This window comes from Lytechinus pictus, chromosome 3, assembly GCF_037042905.1.
Source record: "Lytechinus pictus isolate F3 Inbred chromosome 3, Lp3.0, whole genome shotgun sequence".
NCBI lineage: Eukaryota > Metazoa > Echinodermata > Echinoidea > Temnopleuroida > Toxopneustidae > Lytechinus > Lytechinus pictus.
The window spans coordinates 60,786,976-60,813,374 of NC_087247.1; the positions used below are offsets into that span (position 1 = coordinate 60,786,976).

At 33.1% G+C, this 26,399-nt stretch overlaps 1 protein-coding gene across 1 annotated transcript in view; it reads right to left on the minus strand.

The window, feature by feature from the left end:
• Positions 1–993: 993 nt before the first annotated feature.
• The window catches only part of LOC129256865 (cubilin-like), a 74,123-nt gene continuing 48,717 nt past the window's right edge, over positions 994–26,399 (minus strand). The window contains exons 46-64 of the mRNA XM_054895065.2: positions 26,010–26,222; positions 24,795–24,944; positions 24,067–24,188; positions 23,521–23,755; positions 22,233–22,402; positions 21,698–21,854; positions 21,124–21,282; positions 20,377–20,562; positions 19,460–19,586; positions 18,957–19,177; positions 17,848–18,053; positions 17,327–17,489; positions 16,587–16,798; positions 15,833–15,980; positions 15,135–15,316; positions 12,633–12,801; positions 10,174–10,415; positions 4,912–5,042; positions 994–4,222 (exon numbers count right to left, since the gene is read on the minus strand). Coding sequence (XP_054751040.2) covers positions 4,923–5,042; positions 10,174–10,415; positions 12,633–12,801; positions 15,135–15,316; positions 15,833–15,980; positions 16,587–16,798; positions 17,327–17,489; positions 17,848–18,053; positions 18,957–19,177; positions 19,460–19,586; positions 20,377–20,562; positions 21,124–21,282; positions 21,698–21,854; positions 22,233–22,402; positions 23,521–23,755; positions 24,067–24,188; positions 24,795–24,944; positions 26,010–26,222 — 3,182 coding nt within the window. The 3' untranslated portion in view covers positions 994–4,222; positions 4,912–4,922. The remainder of the gene's footprint in view (positions 4,223–4,911; positions 5,043–10,173; positions 10,416–12,632; positions 12,802–15,134; positions 15,317–15,832; positions 15,981–16,586; positions 16,799–17,326; positions 17,490–17,847; positions 18,054–18,956; positions 19,178–19,459; positions 19,587–20,376; positions 20,563–21,123; positions 21,283–21,697; positions 21,855–22,232; positions 22,403–23,520; positions 23,756–24,066; positions 24,189–24,794; positions 24,945–26,009; positions 26,223–26,399) is intronic.

Here is a 26,399-nt window from a genome sequence, read left to right on the forward strand (position 1 = left end):
TGGCATTCACCACATCAAATGTATTTCAGTAGCTTTTGACATTTGACAGTGACAAATCCCTGACAGTTCTTTTGAAAAGAATGGGGGTTTTCTTTCTAAAGAGCTGGATGCCACCTGGAGTTTTTATGTCAGGTGTAAAACCTGTGTGTAGGACAACACACATTGGGTGATTTCAAGTACAGTGTTGAAATCTGGTGTTGGTGTTGTGATAACAACAACACCAGCCACAACACTGTACTTGAAATCAGGCTGGTGTTGGGATTGACCTCGGAAAATATAACGTATTTCCGGCAGTTCGTGTTGAAGGATGGTGTTGAATGTCGTCTGCTGAACCCAGCACTGCAGCTGGTGTTGACGATCTACGTGCAATTTCCCCATTCACCTACGCCAACCCCCAGAGATTGTGAAAATCATGATTTCAAGTTCGGTGTTGGTGTTGGCAATCTCAAGCTCGTGAACAGGCGGCGAACACGACGAAACATCCCCTTAAAATTAGCTTTTACAGTTAAGATGAGTACAAAATATTTGAGCTTTGTATATTTTGATGAAGAATAATGTTCACTCTTTCGAATGCTTGAATTAATTAAAGGATTGGTATTCTGTACGATGAGAATTTAATGTATTTCTCTCCAATTTCATTTTCGTCGTCGAGACTTCTGGCGTGAAGTTGAGATGATTTAGCAGCGCAGCACAGAGTCATGACATCATGTGCCATCGATAACACAATCGATATCGTTCCTCTAAACCCAGCTCGGTGTTGGAGCTCGGTTCAGCGGCCTTTTTACGATCTCAACACCAACATCAACACCGAACTTGAAATCACCCATTCATCTCCTAAAGAAAATAAGGGGTTTACAGGGTTCATTAAACCCCTCATGAACTCAATGCAATAATTTATTTACCACATCATTGAGAAATTGAATGACATAACCCCAACTCATAAACAAAAATAATATATCAATTGATAAATTTCATAGAGACAAAAAAAAACAGATTTATCTCTTCAAAAACAGACAAGTAATGTTCTTTAATGATTTGTCAAATGCTATGTCACTTCTAAGCACAGATAATGGAAACATATACACGAAATACAATTTTTTCAAAAATTCTATGCTAGGACAGAATAAAAAAGGTTTAATTTTTGTGTGAAATGAACAGGTAGAAATTCAAATTACCTTCATTCCAGGTGTCTTAAAGTCAATCTATCGTGCATTTGGTTATTTTAAGGGTCTACTCATAAATTCTAAAGGAATATTCCTCAGACGAGGGTAATCAAAGAATGAGAGGATGGTTTGAAAATATTCACAGGAGTGCATTGAAATTGGGGAAACCCCTTTATTTCTATTTATACTCAGATGAAACATTTTTTTTTTTTGCAATCGAATGACCCCTTTCCAATCTAATCACATATATTTCACTGGTTTGTAATCAATACAGACTATAGCAATTCCACATGAAGAACAATACAAGTCTAAAATAAGCACACCTGCATAGATTTTGCTCCTTTTCCTTGGGTCTAATATGAGCTTAATACACATATCACATTAACACATGTAACTTCATTATACTACAACTTAATCTCAACAACAGTATATAAAAGACAGATTCAATTTAAGAGAAGCATTACAATTGAATACATTATCAAAATACATTTTTTTATCATTACATTCACAATTTTGTAAAAAAAAAATTGTAGAAAAGATATTCACTGCATAAAGAGGTACTGATGGTACATTTTGTACTTTGATCTATTAGTTTCATATTTAGAAAAATAGTACATGGGAATACACACAGGCAATCACAATTGTTCTTCCTCAAAATATGAAAAAAGAAAAGAAAGAAATTTGCTTAATTGAAAGCATCAAGTGTTTTGGTACTTAAATTAAGAATGTGAATAATTGTCAAATGATGTTCATTGATAATAATTAGTCATCATCAGCTGATCATGTACACTGGACAGAGTTAAAAAGAAACCACTACCTAACAGATTTTGGGAATACTCAGATAACAAATTCTTCTTGGACGCTGTTGACAGTGCATCAGCAATACATTGGGCATTGTAGTTCATATACAATACATTGAAATCCTGTAATAGTCACAGCACAGCAAAAGTAAGTGATATAAATTCTTTCTATGTTATAGAAAGACAGTTTGTTTATATCCTACCCATTGCATGTTGTTATTACATACCATATGAGTCTATCTTTCAATAAATTGAAATCAAATGTATCAGAGTAAAAAAAAATCATGAGAAAGACATATTTAGCAAAAAAAAAACACAAACAAACAAATTATACCGATTGGAAAAATTGTAATTACATCTATATGGTAAATAGATTATGAAAACAATGAGAGACAATTAATGTTCAAAGTTTAGATGATGTGATTTCTATTCTAATTTAAAACTGGATGGACTTGGGGACTTTGCACAGTTAAAGATGTATGCCTAAACCAATGCCAATTATCATGATATACATGAAGAAAAATAAATGTTAATTATCCATTGGTTCTACAAGTTATTGTGCAAATGAACTATGACCCCCATGACCTTTGACATTGTGGTGGGTTCATTGCAGAAAGAACTGCAATCAAACACAACCCTAATATACAACACAAATTTTCAAATGTAAATCCCTGAATTTATTATTTTCGCATTGAAAAATCTATTTTCAGGTTATCGCATGAGCAAAGTCTGAAAGCGATTTGTCATATAATATATAAGTTATTGTGAGAATGAAAATGGTAACAAGGGATGGATGGACATATGACCCCAAGACATAATGCTTTCTGAGACACTTTCAGTGGGTGGAGACATAAAAAGAATTAATCTAGCATTATTTAGCAAAAATGCATATACACCTGTCTCAGCCTCTGTTTTAATAGCTCCATGGTTTTACTAAACTGCCATAATCAACAACCCAGAATTCAAGCTTTCTCAATAGATTACACTCCTACGTATGCAAAGTCATTGATCTTAAAAAAACTCTGTAAATCTTGACCATTAGAAATAATACCACTTCTGAAAACAGCATTAATATTCAGTGATTATATCTGGCATTGGAATCAAACTTCAATTCAAAGTCATATTAGGAACTAATACTTTACTACTGTATTTACAAATTCTATGTTATAATCAATTATAATGCAACAATTTATTATTTTTTTCTTTCTGAGATCCAAATACCCCCCCCCCTTCCCACACGATAAGAACGTTTAACTCTACAAGTGATGTGAGTTATTTGTCATAAAAAAAATTACTATTCATTGAATATGGAAGCATGCACAAGCAAAGGATTCCCCTTTTTAAATTACACCTATATTTGGCTTTAGCTATTTAAAACATTTGATAATAATATTTAAAAAAATTAAGGGAGGAAAAACACCCAATTAGTAAGCACACTTTGGTATTGTTCCTGAATACTTGAACTGAATACATTGTATATGAAATAAAGTACACCAGAATTTGTAACAAAAATTGGCTACATACAATACTGAATGTTATCAAGGCAAATGGTTATTTGGTTTTGCATAGTAGAATGGTAAAGCACACTTAGAACTTTGTATTTACGACATGTTTAATCTTATTAAAATGCAAGATATGGAAGCACTCTTTGTTTTAAATATCAGAATGATAAAGCACACTTTAAGCCTATAGATGGTGTTTACTATTTGCAAATCAGTCTTTCTTTTTATCATGAAACTAAGTATTTCACAACTGAAAATAATATAAGTATGTTTATTTTTGGTTACATGATCAACAGTAAGTAAAGGAAGCACACATAGAGAATATGTAACATGCAGAATGCATATCATATAACAAATATATTCTTTGATAAACATCTATGTAAATGATTGAAGAAGACACTATACACTTGACACACATATCAAAATATATTTTCTCACTTCATTTACAATATACTTTTTAATAATCATTCATGTACAATAGAATTCTCCATGAATAAAAAAAACAATTATTAACATTATAGTACTTTATCATATCATACACTTTTCTCTCACAACTGCATTTGATTTGTGTGAACAAGTTAATGCTACATACACTACCAATATAAACATGCATATATGTCAATGAGACGGTATTGATCCAGTATGGAAGACGACAGGAATGTTTGAATCAAGCATTGTCCTTTCTGTCGAATATCTCACTTATATGATTAGATGAAGATGCATTGATTGCAGAATGCCAAGCAACGAAAATTACATTCTGCCAAAGCAAAGAACAAAAAAAAAAAACATTAATAACAGAATCTAATCAATATTTCCTTCATCTTCCTCTCGCTTCTAGCCACCTACATAATTTTCCTTTCTCTAATTTTCTTCCATGCTCTACTTCTTCTCTATTCTAATCTGAGTATAAACTTCTCTTTATCAGGTTGAAAGCATAAATTAAATTCAATAGAATTTGCTCTCTTAATTCTTGTTAAAGAAACATCACCTTTATGTAGATTCCAAGAGGAAAGTAATAAATATAATTTTTCAATTTTTAATAGGATGCACATGTTGCATGAAATTACAGTATAATGAAATTCAAAATTTGAATTTGAATGTAAGGTTAAATTTGAGCTGTTCATTGAATGAATCAATAATAAAATGTCCATGACTTCATCATGAATTCTTCTTCATGTGCTTTTGAAATTTTCCATAATTTTTAATTAGATGAAGTAAATTTTAAGTAACAATCTAATTGATCTGCTGAAAGGATGAAAATCAGCTGTTCTTTTCATACACTAGCAATTGATTGATGTCAATGACATTGTAAAAGCATTCTTTTTAATGTCAACCCTAAATGCTGTCAGCTGTCTATAAAAGAAACATGAATGAATGTTTGAATAGGAGAATATTCGATTCTATTTAGATTTAAACACAAATTACACAATGAGATGAGCAAATTACCTTGAGATTTCTCAGCTGTCATACGTTGCTCTGAATCCTGTATATTGATAATCTCCTGTAGGATTTTGTGCATTGGTTGTAAACCTCACAAAGAGATCTCTGCCTGAAGCAACAATGTCAGCAGGGGGTGACTGAATGAATGAAAAAGAGCAATAAAGCAATCACTTTACAAACAATGTTCAAGTATGGTCAAGCACATCTCAAGCAACTATAAAGCATTCAATCACTTAAGACCATATTAATAAGCAAAACAAATGAACATCATTTGAAAAATATAAAAAAGTAGATTACAACAAAAGTTAGTGGCAGGGCCCATATTCATAAAACATGAAGAAGGCTAGTTATGACCTAATAACATTGGACAATGTACAGACTGTTTTATGAGTATTTTGCTTTAGAAACACAATTTTGAGATCTTGAAAAAGTGTGCTCTATTGCACTTCTCACTGGCCCAAATTCTTTGACATCATCTAAGAGCATAGTTGTGATTGCATCCTTATCTAAACTATTTGAACATATACACTTCTTGCTCTATTTTAAAAACAATTTCCACAGGAAAATAAGTATAAACTAAAAGAATTTCAAATTAGTGTATCATATATCACTAAAATATACTGTTGTTTGGGCTAATTTGCTGCTCACTTGGCATTGCTTTTCACCCATTTATCTGAATTCACATTATACTTTCACCTGACATACTAGACATACAAATAAGAGGCACACGTATAAATTTTAAAAAAATATGGTGTAGAGCCGTAGGTATCGATTCATTTTAAGCACTCAATTATTCCCAATGTTTTGCATTGTGCAAATAGTTGTAACAAATTTGTAATTTGGAAACCAAGAAAAGAAAAAAGTCAATTTCTGAAGATGACATTATAGAATCCTGAGCAGTGAAAAGTATAATATAGCCAATTCCCCAGGCTCACCTGGTAATCTGTAAAAAATGTATTTGATGTGTTATTTTGTAAATTTTATTTTTACTTACAATAAGGTTCTCAAATACTCATCAATGTGTTCTACATGTTTGTAATAAAAAAAATACAACTGTCAGTGTTAAAATGAAATAGTACATTTCACATTGAACCATATTATGCAAATCCTGCATTTCAAAATACATGTGCCATGAGTGTTCATTATCATGTGAGGCATCACTCTATTCGATAACTCATGATACAAGAAAGCATGGACTGCAAGTCAGAATTGAAAAATCAAATATATATTTTATTGAATGATGAGTGGTGTCACAATAAGGTATGTATGTATAACAAAACACCCAGATTCATGTTAATTAGAATTTCATAAATGAAAGCCATTTTACATATGGCCTAACATGTTGGTCTTCAGGATTCCATAAGTAACACTTAGGTAAGCAATTAATTGTAGGCTGGGTTTTCATGATTAATTATACACTGTAGTCAATGCAAGCCCAAGGTAATATGTTTTATCTATTGCCATGTTCTTGATGATAAAATTTGATGAAATTAAATTTACAAAATATAATTTAAAGGAACAAAAATAATTGATTGTGATCTGAATGAGTTATGTTTGTGTTAAGGCTCCCAGGTGTTTAAAGGAACAAAAATAATTGATTGTGGTGTGAATGAGTTGTTACATTCAAGATTCTGGTAATGTTTTCATGTGCAACAATGGCGATGTATAGAAGTGGTTATTTTAGTGGTCACACGGGCCTAATTACAACTGGCAGGCAAAAAATATTCATTCAACCCAACCCATTCTCCATTTTTAAATTTGATATTGCTGATTGACAAAAATGAATGAATATGATTGACAATCTGATACTGATTCTAGGGAGTGTACCTACTGAACTTCCTTTTTCCAAATTGGAAAGATATATCACTACTTTGGAACTATTTTTTTTTACTGGTGGAAGAATTAGGGCCATTTTACTCTCTCAAGTGATGATTTTGATCCTGTCAGGTGTAGTCTTCATAAATGCCGATCTATTTTTAAAATAGCCGAGCGAGGTACCATTTTCTGGTCAGATATTGTATGTCAGATATATATCCTGTCCACTGGTAGTAAACATTCAACCCTCGAATTTCCTCCTTATTTTTTATGAATTTTTTTAAAGTGCCACTTTAACACACGAGTCTATGGTAAATGAATTAGGCCTGTGATACCTAGTGATTTTAGTAATTAGCAAAAAATATATAAAATCACTGTAGAAATGTTCAGCTCATACAGTATATTACAATTCAAAATCTTTTATTTTTGTGCTTTTTTCAAGAATATGAAAATTGTTCTCGTTCCGGAAATTTGTATGGCAGAGATAACTGGCTAAAAGGTGAACTTCTAAAATCGAATCGTCATTCTTTGAGTAGGTTGTGAAGAAAATCATCCAAGCTTTGCTATTAAAAGGATTCAAATGGTTTTTCATATATCAGAAGGAATGTGGTAATCGTATACATTATACATGTATAAAAAAAGTTTGTTATGGGTTGATTTACAATCAGGGCATATCAAGCTGTCTCATTTGACTAAAAAAATTTGCTTTGTTTTCCTGAATTTTAGTGTGTGTGTGTGTTATAAACAAGTGATACAATATTTATTTCAAAATGTGAGGCATAAGGTCACCCACATCAGATTCAGATTTAGGCCGGGGTATTTTCGGTGATCTCAGTCATCGACTGTGCCAAAGATTGGCACGCAGGTTGTCTGGGACATAATCTACAAAATTGAAAAATAAATTTATTTCATGCAAATTGCTCTTGCGCTAATTTATGCGTAATTTGTATTTTTACCTTTTGTTTTTCATTGCTTTTTTGATGAACTTTGTCGGGGACTCTTATGAGATCATAAAAAGCATAAAAAAACATTCATGACCAGCAAAACTAAAACTAAAAATATATTTATGATTTATCATGGTTGAAAACACAATTTGCATTGACTTTGTACACGAAATCACGTTTATGAGCAATTTTTGGTCTGACATGCACTCACAAAATGTTGCGTAATGTCAGAAACGCATACCTGGGCATCGCAAATTTGGTCTCAAAAGATGCGCAAGACTTGAAAGTGAAAAATCTGCGAGCGGTGAGATCAAAAAATTTCGCACAGAGAAAATATTGCGTGCAACGTTGAGGGGGGCCTCTGAGGCCACCCCCCGTCCTTAATAGGGTTAAGACTTACGTTTTCTTAATAAGGGGTTCAATCTTTTAATAACACGTTCTGTCAGCTGTTTCATTTTTCTGACAGGACAGAAATATATTCGACAACATTGAAAGTTTTTTGTCTGAAAAATAAGTGAATGCGGGCAAAGTTTGCTGCATATATATACAAGCGTTCTTGTACATAAAAACATTATTATCAATCAAGTAATGTCTTGAGATGAATAAAACACAAATATCAGAGTGGACATTTTTCAACAGAATTGGCACCCATTTGGGTTCATAGTCATAAAAAATTGAATATCTGTGGCTTTGGGGTTTCAGTTTTTAAATAATTGCATTTCAATAATCAATTCTGATTGGTAAGACAATGCTAATGATTACCAATGATAAAGATGCGAATGCTCGAAATGGAAAACAAGAGAAAAAAATGAGACAGTAATTTGGCCCTAAAATGCCAGATATGGTCAATTTGGAGAAGTACATATGAATTTCAATAAAATAAAACATTCTCTTACAGGTTGCTCTAATAGTGCCCAACAGCTTGTCATCACAGTTTCCTTTATGATGCGCAGTAGGCAATTTTTTTACAGTATACCCCAATTGTGACAAAGCTCTTATCCGCTCATAAGGCCAATCCACAAACCAAAAATAGCCATAATACTGTATGAAAAATCTTAACCTACAAACGTTTGATAGAACAAATCACTGACATGCAAGGGACATGTCAGATCACAATTATATATACATGGAAAGATTAGTGGCAAATCCAGAGTGATATTGGTTTCTAAATCCAAAAATCTTCCTTAATCTGTCATTACATATACATGGGGCATAACTAGCCTTCTAAAAATGAATATTATTTATTTTTAACTTTCATACTCAACATTACTCTCATAGATATCTAATTGAAAACTGAACATTGAATTTAAACTTCAAAATGCATAATTGAAAAATATTCAATGAATTGAGGATTGTTCAAGCTTGGCGAGACAAAACTCAGAAAAAAAAAACTTCAATAAAATTGTTTTTAAAAGTCAATGGGATACATGATAACATTTCAAAGTTATGATGGTAATTCAACAAATACCCCCAACTTAGCCAAAGTTCACTGACCTAAATGACCTTTGACCTTGGTCATGTGACCCGAAACTCAGGCAAGATGTTCAGTAATACTTCATTAACCTTATGTCCAATTTTCATGAACTTGGTCCATATACTTTCAAAGTTATGATGTCATTTCAAACCATCCAAAATGCCGATTGAGAGCTGTGCAACACGTGCATCTACTCTCTCAGCCTAGGCGAGCAAGCAATGTGTGTTTGTGAAGGTTTGTTTACAATCACATACGAGCTACGCATGTTGGGGATGATCTTTTACATCTAATTCTAATTTACCTCAACTTTTGCTTCAAAAAAGGTTTTATCGTAATTTAAAAATAGTACTAGGTGTTACTATATTTTTATATAGATAAATAATTCAGTGACAGTGTGGAGATATTGTACCCTCGCAACAGGTTTTGCATGCAAGTGGAGCTTGACGTGGGAGAGCCAATCATGTCTCTCATACACGTCATCAAATTCGAGTCAATTCAGAGAGCGATGGGAGGCGTATTTCGGAGAGGCATTTTAGCGCTTTTTAATTGGCGATTTCCACCTTATGTATTACTTTCGTTATTTTTGAATGACCAAATGATAATCCCCACATCATGACCTTTCCACTGATATATAATAAGGCCATATTCATAATCAATATATTTCACCTTTAAAACAAAATAATGACACCTTGCTCTTTAAGTGCAATATCATTTTTCAAAGTAAAGGATTTTTCATGCAATAATTTTTTGGAGGATTTTTTTTGGCATTTCTATCAAGACATGAACAAATGACAAAAGTTACAATTTTTGAATTTGGCCTAGATGACCAGTAACTATGAAAAATGATAAATATCAGCAGGTTTGCTCTTACTTAGAAAAGATTTAAAAAAAAACCTTCTTTTGAAAAAGAAGATAAAATGATTCTAATGAGATCAGAATATGATCTGCCATCAAGAACAAAAATAATCATATGATAGGTATCGAGAAGTAACATTCCATATCAAATTCAATATAAAGATGAGGGGAAAAACTCACTGTGCCACAATAGCGCCCTCTAAGGGTAGCGGTAGCATCCACACCATCATAGACCTCAAGAACATCTTCACTACACACTCCTTCACTACCTTCTATGTTGAAAGTAGTGAATGATAGTGTAACAGGTTGACCTCCTGCTGGTACTGTTATCATCCATTCACATGTTTGACTGATAGGATAGACAGCAGGGTGCATAGGACTTGTAAAACTACCATGTCGACCACTTAGTTTACCTCCACACCCTGTAAAATATCAATTATCAGGTTGATTATTCTCAATAATTGCAGCTGGACAATATCTGCCAAGGAGAATCATATCGAATTTCAAATATCAATTCATGCATTTTAAGAGAGTACTATTACTTTAGAAAAATAAAACAACTAAAATGAACAGATTCATTGCTTCTAATACTCCTAATATTTTAAGATTAAACAAGACCAATGCAAAGCAACTAAATGCCTTTAATTTACCCAAACATATTGGTAGTGTTACGGAGCTATAGCTTACCACCCCCCCCCCACTCATAAACAAAATAACTTGCAAAACAAAATTTGACAGAGTATAATGATGGTACTGTTTACTTCTATGACATTGAATTTTATATTCCGCATACTAAGAATCCTGCTATAGGATTGGTCAGATGTCAGTCATGTGATAAAGGGTAGTTTCCCCATCAATCATCACTCGCAGTGATGGACTTTTCTTGATCGCTGATTTTTTTTCAGCCCATAGGGTCATAAAATTGAAAAATTGAAGTGTTATGAATTAGTTTGAGTATGCGCAAAATTTGCCATTCAATTTTTTTGGTCCATCATTCTCCATCACCTGCAGTGACGATCACCCAAAATCTAGATGGGCGTGCGTAGTGTACATACGCGCAAAAAGTGCATTGCCCTCTATTGTTTTGACGGTACAATTCCATTGTGAGGTCACAATAAATCTTGCTGGAGCATGATCTTTGATGCTGATGCACAGTTTACATACGCGCTAGCATTAAGGACGTTCCACAGTTATGTTTGTGCACATTATGATCTGCGCATAATTTACACTCTGCGCGCTGACGTCACAATGGATGAACAGGTGATTAATTAGCTGCGGGTATGAGCTGATTTTTCTCATCTTCTGCACTTTAACTGCAGATCCGATGCGTTATTTCATGAATATAAAAAATGGAATTATCCCATGGACCAGTCAAAAAAATATTCTCTACAATTTCAAAATACTTTACTCTGCAGTGCTGCCAAGAATCACGAATATTAGCCCGAGTTTGAATAAATGGTAGAGTGGTTTTGATTTTTTCTTCACATAGATACTAAGCATTCGGCGCATTTTTGGTGTTTTAAAAAGCACATTTGCTCTAATAAAAATGGTGATAGTTTAAAAACAAGCACATGAACCCCTATTTTTTAATGTTTGTACCTCTTAGGTATACCTTCCTCTACAACTCTGCAAATGTTTGTGAAAATGACATGGATTTTGAATAAAGTGCAGCATTTATTGTACGTTTGTAGTTTGTTATTGAAATTTTACATTTTTTAGATTGGGATTTGTTATCTTTTACGCCATTTTTAAGAACTGACAGTGCTGTTAAACTTAAAATTGCAAACAAATAGCACTATAAATATATTCTCCATTCTAACGATACAATTATTAACTCTCTTTCGAAATTTGATGACTTTTTCATGTATTTTGACTGAGTAATAGAGGTTTAAACTCATTGTAGTAATCTTGGGCGGTCTAAAAATGCCAAATTCTTTTGAATGCGCAATTCTTAAAAACATCAATTTGGGTGAACTTTGAAGCTCTATAGCAAAAAATCAAGCACATGGACCTATGTTAATTTTTGCATATTTCGAATATTAAGGTTCTAAAGTATCTATGTGCAAAGTTTGGTGAAAATGACATGGATTTCACTTTAACTGTGGAACGTCCTTAAAACAAGCATAATCATCTGTCTCAATTGATTTTTTTTTCAAAGGAAATCTTGATATAAAAAAAATCTTCCTATAGAGACATATTGATATCGGTTTCTTCGTTTATAGTGGTTCTCAGTGCAGAATATAAAGCATATAATCACCTCTTGATTTCAGGTGACAAGGCAAACTGTCGCTTCCTAGGCAAGCTGGATGTACTCGCTATCTTTCCTCAGCTTTGCTTTGGAAAGATAGCTATATCCAGCTTGCCTTTTAAGTGATAGTTTGTCCATCACCTTCACTAACAGTGATTATTTGCTTACTAGCAAGGTAAATATCTATGAGGATGCTCCATCATGATTCATATTATAACATCATTTGAGGTGGTTAGAGCTGATTGTAAAATCAAGTAAACTACCAAAGTGATTTGCTTTTTAATCAAGTCCTTACTCCTTGAAACAAAAAATGATACAAATATGGCATCAAACAAAAGATCTAACTTGACAGCTTCTTTTAAAAATCAAATTAGGATTAAAGTAAACTTGCCTTGTACAGTAGATGATGTGAAAGAGGCATCAAATCCACCACGAGTCACTGAAAGATCTGTTATAAATCTTATGAATAGTTCATTTGAACTAGCAAAGATTGGAGAAGGAAGGATATCACCGCAGTATGTGCCTATCACAGGAGCATTAGCATCCGAGCCATTATATACCTAAAAATCATAACATCATAAACATTACATGAGGTACTTTGTATGAAAATGATCATAATCATATCAGTGTGACTATAGTATAATGAAAGAGAATATCATAAGCAGTTTATCATTAGTTTTTTTTTTTTTTTGATTGTGAATGTGAGCACACATAAAATAATAAATGTGAAGTTTTGTGGTCTGGTGGTTCTGACTCTCACCTTTAAAAAGTAATTCCTAAAAAAGCTGTGAGCACTGGAATCAATAAGCTAGCATTTGATGCAGTTACATTTCCCCTATTTGTTTTTATGTATTTCAATGCAAACTCACTAGTACATAACTGTGATTTCATATATTAAAACCCATGTCCCTCATATTAAAATGACCATTTCTTAAATGTCTTAAGGCAATCGTAGGAGAAATGTGAATGCTTCAATAGCCAGAATAGTATACAAGCACCTTGAGCACTTTACAGATGGATATGTAATATAAATGCCCTATATTAAATAAATTAATAAACAAACAAATATTTTTAATTTAAATATGAGTTTATGATTGTTCATATTTTGAGATTACCAGTAATTATAGCTGTAATGCATTCCATTGGATACAACTTCATGAACATTTTATCATGACTGCTTTAACCACTTGCATATGAATGTAGCAAATTTGAACAAACATGTTTATATATTTGTGAGGCCCCTCCAAAGATAGGGCACCCCTACAAAATTCACTCAGCTTTACTTATTCACATATACCATCCATTCATTTTCAGTGTATTATATAACCCGCAATTAGAACACTTGCACACCCCTATTTTATAGTGGAGCAACCCAAAACCTCCATCTCAGTTGTCAAGCATGTGGTTGGTCATCATTACCTTGTTGATGCCCATACAAACTACATGTGACTGACAATTGTTTCTCTCTTCATTATTATTTACAGGTAAGAAAAGATACATTTTTATTACCCAAAACTGTTGTAGAGATATATGCTGTTAATATGATTGTGATGATACTTTTGTTGTATATGTCTTCCTGAAAGTATATAGACTGATTGGATAGGATGAACATTATAATTGAGAGTATACTGTTATATATCACTGACATCTCAATACAGAGATATTCACCAATAGTTAGAACCTATATATTATTAGCTATAGTTGTTACTGAGCCTTTTGGTATAGAAATAGAAATAGGTATTGATCAGTATATTATTTTGATATTTCTTTCTAAATGTGTACTTGAACTGTATATAATATTAGATTCTGTACTAAGAAGTGCATAGGCATATATATACCTGTACTGCATACTCTTGTTCTTTGTTCTTCTCAAGAAAGTATCTGTTATCAACGTGTTATGTAAATAGGCTCTTCAACTTTCAGCTTGTTACCTTGACTCCTGGAACTTGTGTTTACTTTTAAGATATGTTAGGAGTTAGTGGTAGATTAGGAGTTATTAAGCCATATAGCATGCTGGAAGACAGTGGTAGTATGTTAGTGTATATTGGTTAGTGATTCCAAGAGTGAGAGAGTTAACTTAGAGAGAATTAAGGGATCACCTCAGAAATGGCAAGGGATTCTTTTTGGATGTCAGAACAAAGAAAGTTTTCGACTTGTACGTAAAAGTTCCATAAGAATCAGGGACCATCTTAACAGTTTAGATCTGAAGCTTTAGGATGTATTCCCCTGTATCCATTGGCCATGTGTTCTCTTATCATTTAGTCTAGTAGTTCAGACTTTATTTCTTTAATGTTTGGTTATTAGAATTAGAGATTATTAATAAGAATTAGGAGATATTCTAACATGTAATTTAGACTGAATGTTAGACGTTTAGTTGTATTGATTAGTAGTTACATTCGTTTATTATCTAAGTATGTTAAAGAACAAGTAAATATAATCATAAGTTGAGAAATTAGTTTGATAGATAATGTATTTCCTTGATATTGATTGTTATTTGACATGGTTCTTGTGACATTCTTTTTAATAAACGTATGATCATTACCTTGTTGATGCCCATACAAACTACATGTGACTGACAATTGTTTCTCTCTTCATTATTATTTACAGTATTACAGTTTAACGCCCATCCCACCCAGGGAGGGGTAACATATTGATAAAATTGTAATAATAAAATTTATCCATTACCTAGAACTAAATAAGATTGAAAATAACTGAAAGTGTATATTACTAACATCTGTAAAATAATAACCAGTATGGAATGTGACATACAGAGCAGGATTCATAGCAAATATCTGAAAAGAACAATTTCATGTGAAAAGATTCAGTGTTCAAGGCATAAACTGATATACCTATCATGTGCCCCTTCATTTTTTCCATCCATAAATCTACTTACCGTCACACTATCATAGGCACAGCTTGAATGAGCCTCTACATCGAAATGATTGAAGTAAAGAGATAGGAAAGTTCCTACAGGACTGGTAACCTGCATGCTACAGTTATGATAGTTACTATACACCCTTGGGTAGCCTGGTGTCATAATCGTGCCATGGGTTTGGTTGTAATTCCGGTTGCAATCTAAGAAGAAAGGTCATCAAATAGTAATCATAACACTACTTTTACAAACTGAATGTACAGCATAGAGAAAAACAGAAAAAAAGACAATTGTTACAAAATTAAATATTCCCTCAATTTGAGCTGTAAATTTCACTAACCAGAAAGAACTACATTAAAATAAATCATCTTAAATAAAGGCCTACAATGGCAACAGAAGTTTATAAAAATTAACTGACAAAAAACCAGCCCACCATAAATTAGCAACAACTATGTAATCCAAAAAAGTAAAGAATTGAGGTTCTTGAAATAGAATAACTATACAAATAAAGTAGTAGATACTTGGGTATTGTACTTGTAATAAACTGGAATTGAAAGAATATAGGAAGATATATGGAATGAAGCATGAATCATTCCTTTAATATCTGTGTCATAAAGTGATTATTCACCCCACAAAGACTAGTGAACATGCTAAAGGATACATAGGTTCAATAGTACCACTGAGTATCAATGTTTTTTACTTTTTGCTCTGGTATATACCTGCTATGGAGTAATCCAAAGAGAATCCTTTAGCTGTTGTAGTAGCAGAAGAATCAGAGTAGAAGTAAACCTTGACAGTTTGTCCACTGGAATCAAAGATGGGTGGCAGGCTTGACCCACAGTACCTCAAAACTCTACCTTCTAATCCCTGCAAGGAGAAATTATCAGTAATTTTAAAACAAAAGGATTTTATATACCAGATGTATGTACTGTAATTGAGGTAATCCCAAAATAAAACCTATAATCCCACTAGAAATGATTACAAACTTTCACAAGAAGCCACATTATTCAAACATATTAACACCTTAAAATGGAATAGTATCTGAATAAAAACTATAATAAAGTATCAAGAAAATATCGACATTAAATCAAATATATAACAGTCACAAGTCAACAGAATTAACAAGTTTGAAAATCTTGAAAAAGCATGTCTCATGAATGACCCAGTTTGAGAGAATCATGTTACACAGATTGAAATCCAAAATAAAAAATATCTAAATTCAAATCTTTGGGGCAATGGAAGAGTTTCCTAATCAATTATGAATCAATGTTGGCTTCCCAAACTTGCTAATATGCAATTGAATTATAGTTTGTTTCTTGTAACAGAAAGCGAACTTTCATAGCTATTCAATACATGACTTGCTATTTTTATTGTTTATCTATAAATTACAGATGAACAATTGAAATATAAAATCAACTACAAATAAGTAACACCACCTTCATCCTTATGATACACTCACTGAAGAAAACTTACCACAGGCTGATCTCTGAACTCAACATAATCATTGGTGCAATCATCTTCAACTTCAACATTGAAATCGGTGGTTTCCAAACGAACTCTATTAGTGGCATTAGTAGCATCAATGACCCAACTACATCGCTGATTTACTGGATAGTTATTTGGATAGTTTGGTGTTGTTATCGTCTGTACTAATGTTGTTGCATAGAAGACTCCGCCACATGGTACTGTATATGTAAATTATCAAATCAATCAATGTTATATTCAATCATCAACAATATTCACTGTAAAAGAGTTACTTACAGTGCTCAATCAATCATTCAAGTCTATTTCTGAGACATCATTGACATACACAGTAAAAAGTATGATCAATAATTCCCCCAGTTCTGTTATGCTAGCAGCAAAGCTTATTCTAAAACAAAGTGGACTATGCAGGTCCCACAAACTATTGCAATCATTATAATTTACACCATTTCTCTCCCTAAAAGTAATCTTACTTCAAATCCTGTCCAAATGCAGATTTATGCAAGTGGTACAAACCCATCATTAATAGAAAGAAAGTCTTCTTCAAAAATATTATATCATTACACATGAACTTTAATCCCTCACTTTGTAAATAGACTATATGATGACACGTTCACTCATTATCATATTACATTGACAGTATGAGATTCATCAATGTAAAACAATTCACTAAAAGACTTACTCTAGAATTGCCAGGTATGGAAGGGAAATACAAGATGCAGGATACTTACAAGGAACAGATGAATACTGGAGGGTGAATCCTGAGCTAGTTACAGCATCATTGGTATGGAAAACAACATAGGCTTGGTTCCCTGATAACGTTACATCATCTGGGACAGAACTACCACAGAAACGACCAACAAGAGGAGATTCTGAACCCACTCCATCATGGATCTATATGGTGATTATCAAGAAAGACAAAGAACAAAGAGAGAAGAGAGAGAGAGAGTAAGAGGGAGGAAGAGATATGAAGAGAGAGAGAGAGAGAGGGGGGAGACATATGCAGAGACGGCGAGGGGAGAGAAAGAGGGAGGAATGCTAAACATTCATATTTTTTGATAAATAAATATAGTCACAACAACATCATGATCATAGTTATCAGAACTCTTATCAATGAACATGTACAATAAAAATAAACAAATAAAAACAAACACATATATACCAACATTTATCAATGAAATAATAAGAGAATAGAAGAGTACTTAATGACAATGAATAGTTTTCCTTTAGTAGAAATGAAAATGGTACATACCTCTATATAGTCATTGGTACAGTCTGTTGAATCCTGGATATTAAATGAACCAGTGAAGGTGATACGAACAGCCATGTTGATATCAGGTAAAATAACCTGTGTCTTACAGTCTACAGAGTTCTCATATTGTCCATTATTATCTACATCAAAGTCTGTGATGGTACCTGATGCTGTAGTCATTGATCCTCCACATCCCTGACTTGGACCTGAATACAAAGTAGGTTTCAAGTATCCAATCTTTCACAATTATGTTTTTCATAAATTCATTGTTATAAGTTAATCAAAAGAGATCAAATACCATGACCTTTAGATGTCCTTTGACTGGTCTTAAAGACCCTCTCATGTGTCAAGGAAATATAAACATTCAACCATCCGTCAAGATATGAGCATACAACCCTGATGAATTAACTCAGTTATCAATTATTGTACTACACCTACTTAGCTTGTTGTACGCGAGCAAATGAGAGGCTGAATCTCAAACATTTGTACCGTTGCATTCGTACCATCAACAATGTACCGTTGTATGGGTCAGGAAAAAATGACGTCACTATAAAAATATGACTCAATGCAATGCGCTTAGGTGCAATACGCGTAGGGCTGGGATTACTGGCGCATTGCTGCTGCAGATCAGATGCGCGTTTTAAAGGATTTTCCTTTCGCTTAAAATTTTTTTTTTTTCTCATTTTCATAGACTTACGTAGGAAAAAAATTATTATTGTTTGTATTTTCGCTAACTTCCGAGGCATTGTACATCACAAATAGCGAATATTCTTATTTGTGCAATGGTGCGAAATTTTGCTTTCGGTGAAAGAAATAAACACTCTATTCCGAGCATCTTTTTTTCACCTTATGCAAAATCTTGCACCATCGCACTCATGCCTATTCACCCTTTTTTTTTTACAAATTCAAATTTTCATAAATTTGTTTCATTTTGGCAGATTTTCACTTAAATTCCACTGAAAGTTTTCCTAATATTTATGACACAAATTTAAAACCTTATGAAAATTTGAATTTGCAAAAAAAAAAAAATAGTGAATAGGCATGAGTGCGATGGTGCAAGATTTGAAAACTGATAAATCCTCCATAACTTTGAAATAGAGCTAACTTACCATAGGTTGCTAGATATGCTCCTGAGAATCCAGCCTGAGTAACGCTTTGGTCAGTAATCATATTGATTAGCATAGTATTACTGGTACTGTAAAAGAATCCTTGTGGAACGGTTGCACCACATAGAGGTTGAGTAAGGGGTGTACTGAAATCATCACCATCAAACAGCTGCACATAGTCATACACACATGAACTGTGGTATTCTAAGTCAAAAGTGTTAAATCTAACGTACAAAACAAGAGAAGAATGGATTACAACAATAAGAATAAGCTTTGTAGCTCTTTTTCTCAATTGATCATATTTTGTTACTTGTACTAATGGTAAGAGGTCCAGTTCTTAGACAGAAAAACGTTTCACGAAAACAATGTCAGGACACTTTCAAGAATATTATTTCATTAGAAGTTTAACAAAATGTATTCTGACTGCTGGCAAAAAAAAAGACTTGAACATCATGATAGTTGTACAAATAATTGTAATGTTAAAATCAGAAATAATGGTTACTTACTTGAATTCAACATTCTTTGATGAATCTACTGTGATGAGCCAAGTACAGTTTTGATCATTCTTGTATGATAATAGATGAGGTGGGGTTGATATAAGACCAGAATCAGCTGTAAACTCTCCACCACAACCTGTAAATATCAACAAACATCCATCATACTACCATGCTGCAGTAAGTTATGAACATTCACTGGAGCTCCCACACCCCCAATGAGCAACTCTACGATGATCTTCCCAGGGTAGCGGACAAGACTGCTGCCCGGAGGCTCCGTCTTACCGGCCACTGTTTCCGATATCCGGAGCTGAGCACACAGAAGCTCCTACTTTGGGAACTTTCCCATGGAAAAAGAGGTAGAGGAAGGCCACAGACGACCTACGTGGAAGTGCTCAAGAGGGACATGGGAGTGACAAGCACCAGCGAGCTGGCGACCTTCATGGGCGACAAGGATGTGTGGAGGACCCTTGTGAGTTCCCGGCTAAAGCCGCCTCATTAAGCAATAAGCAATGCTCATACAAACAAAATACACTTAAAAAATTAGAAAAATAGAGAATGAGATAAATTAATTTTTATGTGCTAATGGGAGTACATATTTTACAAATCAAATCTTAAGAATTAATTTCTGAATGCATGCAATATTGTTAAGTGGTTAAAGTTAAAAAATGAACAAAAATAATCTTATTCCACACACTGTAAACTGATCCTAAACTGCATATCTTGATTTGTTTTGAAAAAAAATCTACAGAATAGATAGATGATTAGCAATGTTTTGTCCCATTGTCTTTACCAATGGTATATGAAGTAATGATAAAATATATTATGAAAAGTCAAGAATGAACAAGTCTATAGATATTTATATCATTATGGCAGGTAAAAACAATAAAAAAAGGAAATATAAAGTGAAAACTGAGGAGGGTGTCTACCTTGTTCAAAGTTGAGTTTGAATCCACTTCCAGTAACACTGCTATCAGTATAGAAGTTGATGAAGACTGGTCCTGTCACTTCAAAGTCTGATGGTTTAGACGTTCCACAATAGGTACCTAATAGGGTGCCTTGGTCATCACTACCAGAATACACACGTAATCCATCATATGCACATGTACCATGACCTAAAACAATCACATACACCAACATTCATTATCAAAAGTGATGAAATATCATTGAATTCATAAAGAATAGTCATATTATTTTCACAATTCAAAATTCACCCCCCCAAAAAAAACAAAAAAAAAAAAAAGATGGGTTCTTGCCTGCATTTTGTCATCACTCTAATATGCATACATGAACCAGGTTAAAGCTGATCCCTCAAATAATTATTAATTTCTCTCAAAAGCAAGGCAATTTAATGCATATAATGACCTCTGTGACCTGAGACCTCATGACCCCCAAAACTAATCAGATCATTGTCACTCCTGTAAAGAGAGACCAAGCCATAAATGGAATAGAGTGAACATTTATTTCTAATATCATTGAATAGGTATCAACATGCTCAATATAAAACACATGAAATTGCATGGTCTCAAAATAAATCTATTAAAATTAGTCTACAAAAAAGAAAATCCCAAGCATTCAAGCAAGCAAACTTGTCACAACATTGTGTAATAAGAGTCTTCAATTAGATAAGAATAATCATATTTAAAAAAAAATTAAAACTTAATTACAATACTTACTCTCAATATCAAATTGTTCATCAAAATTCATGACAAGAGGTATAGTTGCATCAACAATGATCTTGTAGTCACAGTTCAAACTATTTGAATAATCTGTGTCAGGATAGCCTGGTGATCGTATGATACCTTCACCAACATCAGTGAATTCTACTCCACAATCTGTAAAATATTAATAAATATATACTTATGGTCCTGACCATTTAAAATCATAAATTGTTCACATCTACATTCTTCTCTGTTGATAAGTACAAGAGAAAACAAGTTTCAGTGCAGTAAAATTATTCAAAGACAGGTACTTAAACTTTCTTTCCCCCAATCATTTTGGATATACATGTATCTCTTGTTCTTTATCACAATGAACAATATTCATAACCTAACATTCTCAAATTCATAACACACACAAAAAAAAATGAAGATGAGTTAGTTTACGATATATGTCATGTATCAACAGGAATTAATTTCTATTCTTAATATCCACAAAATTTATCAACATTTAAAAGGTTATAATGGAACTGGGCAGAGCCTGTATTAAACTGATGTAAATGATATAATTAAGTATTCACTGAATGCATACCACTAGTCCATGTAGCCATGAAGCCTACACCTTGAGTAGTGGCATCACTACGGAACTTGACTGTCATCATCTTATTAGTGGAGGATATTTGAGTTGTAGGAGTTGAAGAACTAAACAGCCCTAATGATGGGGCCTGGTCATCAAATCCATCAAAGAACTGTTCAGAGAAACAAAACAAAGTCATGGAAACAAATTATATGAGATAGATATCTAATATCTTGAACACACTATCGTTCGAGTTAAAAAAGAAGATCAATCAAACACTGAACAGCTAATTATTTACCTGCAATTAAAGAGTAAATCGATAACATAAATATTTCAAGTTAAAACTACAACAGTGGCTACATTCAAATGTTTACCGAGTGGAAAGGACAATTAAATAGAGATGGCCTGCATGGAACTTTATGGCTACAGCTCAGTCAGGGGATGGGGGGGGGGGGTAGATATAAAGAAAGCATTAGAGTTATACTCATGTAGTTCCATCCACAATTCACACCATATTTCCTCTTCAAATCTCAATTTTCTTTCCTCTCACCTCAATAGTATCACCAGTGCCAAGTCCATAGGTTGAATCAAAGTTAAGATTAATATGCAAAGAATCCTCGGTTAAGATACTCCAAACACATTCTGCATTAGCATCATAATTTCTTGGGTAGTTTGGTGTTTGGATGGTCCCAGTGGATCCATGGAAATTACCTCCACATCCTGTAGGATAAGATCATACACTAGTATTTATATTTAAAAAATGTGTATTCCAATTACCATCATGATATATTACTCTATTGACCTTGTTAAAACATATCATCAAAAACAATCTGGTGACTCCCTTATGAAATTACACTCCAGAGTTTTTTTTTTTTGCAGGATTTTCTGCATTTATTGGAATATATATAAACAAATTTACAATGCTTGAGACATAATCATAATATAGCATAAAGTACATAACCAAGTGACAATCTTATATGTAGTGACTGGAGAAAGACATAAATACAATATATAAAAAATATATATAATAAGTAAAATGCAGAGGCAAACTATATAAGCAAATATATGCTTGAAGCATAGCAGCCAAAGTCTCATGAATGAAAGTTTTTTTTTAATGTTAACTTTGTAATGAAAGGCAAACTCAACCACAAAAAAAAAAATATTTCATCAAAGCATGATGTGAAAAAAAGGAAACATGAAATTTAAAATTTTTGCTCATTTCAATGAAACAGTGATATAAGAATCATTAGCAGTATGAAAATGTGTGAAGTGTTGAAGTCATTCTTTTGTATTTTTTCTTCAATGATGTAAATATTGATTTAATTCTAATGGGACACATTTATTCAAAATCTTTTACAATTAAACATAGAATTGAAAAAATGGTGACATCATCAGTTCCTCTTTTGCATATCATCCAATATGCACATATAACTGTTTCATGAAATTAAGCAAAACTTATATGCTACAACTTCCTATTTCACATCAATCTTTGATGAAATTGTCAGTGCGAGGTTGGTTTTAATTTTCTCTATTTATCAAAATCAACTTATGGTAAAGGGTGGATTTGGCCTTTAAGGTGGATAATTTTGATATTAAGCATTACCATGATAGGTACAATAAAGTGCAACTTTACCATACTAGTAATTTTTTTTCATGTAACAGAGACCAGATCCTCTAGAATTAGAATCAATCTAATAATTGATTGTAACATACATGTAGGCTTACAGAGATTTACTTGAATAGAATTAAATGACAAACATTTGTAAATTTCTTTCAGTCTTTTTGTTTAATCACAAATAAATATTTCTTTAATACACATCTCTTGATATTTAACTGACCATTAGTAACGGTTGTCCACTCCATTCGGAATCCTTCACCCGATGAGACTTCATCGGTTTTAAAGATGATGAAGAGCTGGTTACCAGATGATGTGAAGCTACTTGGAGCTACACTGCCACAGATTGGGTATTGACCAGAGATTTGAGGTGAATCGGGGAATCCCCCATTCCTTATAGACAGGTAGTCATATCCACAGTTAGGATGAGTCTCAATATCAAATGAAGTGAAGGTGTACTACGAGAGAATCAGAAATAAAAACAAAGACATGTGGAAATGATGTTAATTCTGCTGCCGTATTCTACTACACTTCTAACACTAGATGATCACGATCTGCCATTTTGTTTTGTTGGATTACTAATCATGCTGCACAGGGTAGAGAATCCATGGATAGAACATGATCACTTGCTTCACTGGATCCACTGTTGAAGTAAGAAATTTCTTGAGATTAACATAGAATATCTGCAAGTCCAACTTATCTGCATCAACTAATAACAATTATGTGACAAATCTCATGATAAAAATGAATAAAGAGATGAGTGACTTACAGTAATGGTTTCACCAACAGGAGCATCTATCCTCCAAGCACAATAGTCATCATGGTTATAATCATTCGGGAAGTTAGGACTGGTAATAACACCAGATGTACCAGATACAATACCACCACAACCTGAAATCAGACAAAAATAATCAGCATTTTTATTATGTTGAAGAGGTGCATATAACTGTAAATATCAAAACAACGATCTATGTCACATACATTATGTTTCCATAGGCAAGGTTGAAATCCTTTTCAACATTTTTCTTTTAATGAATGATTGTCAACATGAACAGTATGTATTTTAAGATATGACAAGATAATTTGCCAGACCTCTTATTTGCCCTTCCCCCAAAATCTAAATCTAAAATCTTAAATGTCAAGGAAATTATATTGGAGGATCAGAATGAGCAGAAATGGGCACACCTATATTTCTTTGGCCCATCTTTTTTTTTTTTGGAGGGGGAGGGTTGACATCATACATCTTGGTCACACTGCCAATGCGAGGATCTCCCTAGTATCAGTATTCTTGGCATTTACATGCTAAACACTTTCTTATTTGTACAATTTTTCTAAATCTTTCACTAATCGTACAGGATTTCAGTCTCCTTGGACTAAAAGAAAATTTGGTCACATGAAATCATTTCATGTTTTTGATTTTTTTATTACAGGTTTTAATAAGTAATCTCCTCCAGATACTGCGGGATGATTTAACAGAGAGTATTAAGGGTTACCAACCTGATGCTTGATAGAGCATTCTAAATCCTTCACCCACCACACTTCCATCAGTTCTAAATCTCAAGAAAGTTGTTTGAAATGGGATAAAGTATGGATTGGGAGCTGTTCTACCACAGAACCTTTCCAACTCTACACCACTGCCATCAGGTCCTATAATCAAAGTATTTAAACACCATTATTAATGCTTTCCAACATTACAAAAATTCAAAACTCATTCATTTCTTTCTAAAATAAAATGACACATTTTAACCCTAAAAGGACTGGGCTATTTTAGACGTACCAAGGACTGGTCTTGGATGCTGTTCATGAGATCACACCAAAATTTGGTAAGCACATTCTTTAACACGTAAACTACAAGCCAGTATAAAATAGAACTATTGAAATAATTATCTTTAATTATCAAATATAAAATATGTAAATTTATTCATGAAAAACATTATTTGCATATTCAACCCCCACTTTCACTTCAGATTTTCATTTTGTTTTCAGATGTCATCTTTGAAATCTTATTTAAAGGTTTTCACACAAAAAAAATTGCGAAAGCAAAACTTTTACCTATGTGTTTCTTTGTTTTTCTTGTGTCATTCGTTGTTTTTTTCATCTTTTTTTTTTTTTTTTCATGGGACCATTTAACAACTAAATTAAATCAATTAATTGAGCAGGCCAATAAAAATGAAATATAGTAACCATTCTAAGAATTTCATCTCCCATAGACGTATACAAAATATAAAAAATGAGTCATTTTAAAAATGAAATTGTCTCATAAAAAGTTATGTGGCATCGCAATGCTATACTCGTATGTTGCCCCATTTGGTCTCAGAAGTTGCACGAAACTTCAAAGAAAAAAGTCATAAAATAAGCTCTGGTGCTATCTTTCTGCATTTTGGAAATATTGCATGACACATTAAGAGGGGGGAGGGGGATGTCTCCCAACAGTCCTATTAGGGTTAATATCCCACTATTTTAGAGACAAGATTAATACACCAATGTATGTCTCAAGTGTTTTTCTTCATCTTCATTGTCTCAATCAACATTATCATTGTTATCATCATCATCATCATCATAATCATCACCATCATCAACACCATCATCCTTTTGAAAAAGAACTCCCTTTCAAGTGAACTACTGATATCAATATTGCAAAAACACCCCTCCAGGTTAATCACATACATTGATCGATAGAATAAGAAAATGTAAACTGGAAGACAGTAATACCTTCAAAAAGCTGAAGGTAGTCAAATGAGCAAGTGCTGTGAGATTCCAGATCAAAACCATCATCAAATGTGAGATAGAGAGAGCTATTTGTGTTTGCTGAGTTTCCCAAGGTCCATTCACACATGATGTTGTTTGAATAGTTAGCTATACCATACTGAGGACTGAAGATATATCCTGATCCACCAGGTCCAACTGTGATCTGACCTCCACATACTGTAACAGTAAAACACATACAAAAAATTACACCATTAATGCATAAATACCGTTCAAAGGAAACCCAAAGGATGATTCGTACAGGCAGTTTGGCTTTATATACCAGATTTATTTGATTGTTATTCATTGAGCCCTACGCCCAAGACGACTCATATTGGTGTCCATGAAAAATTTGCA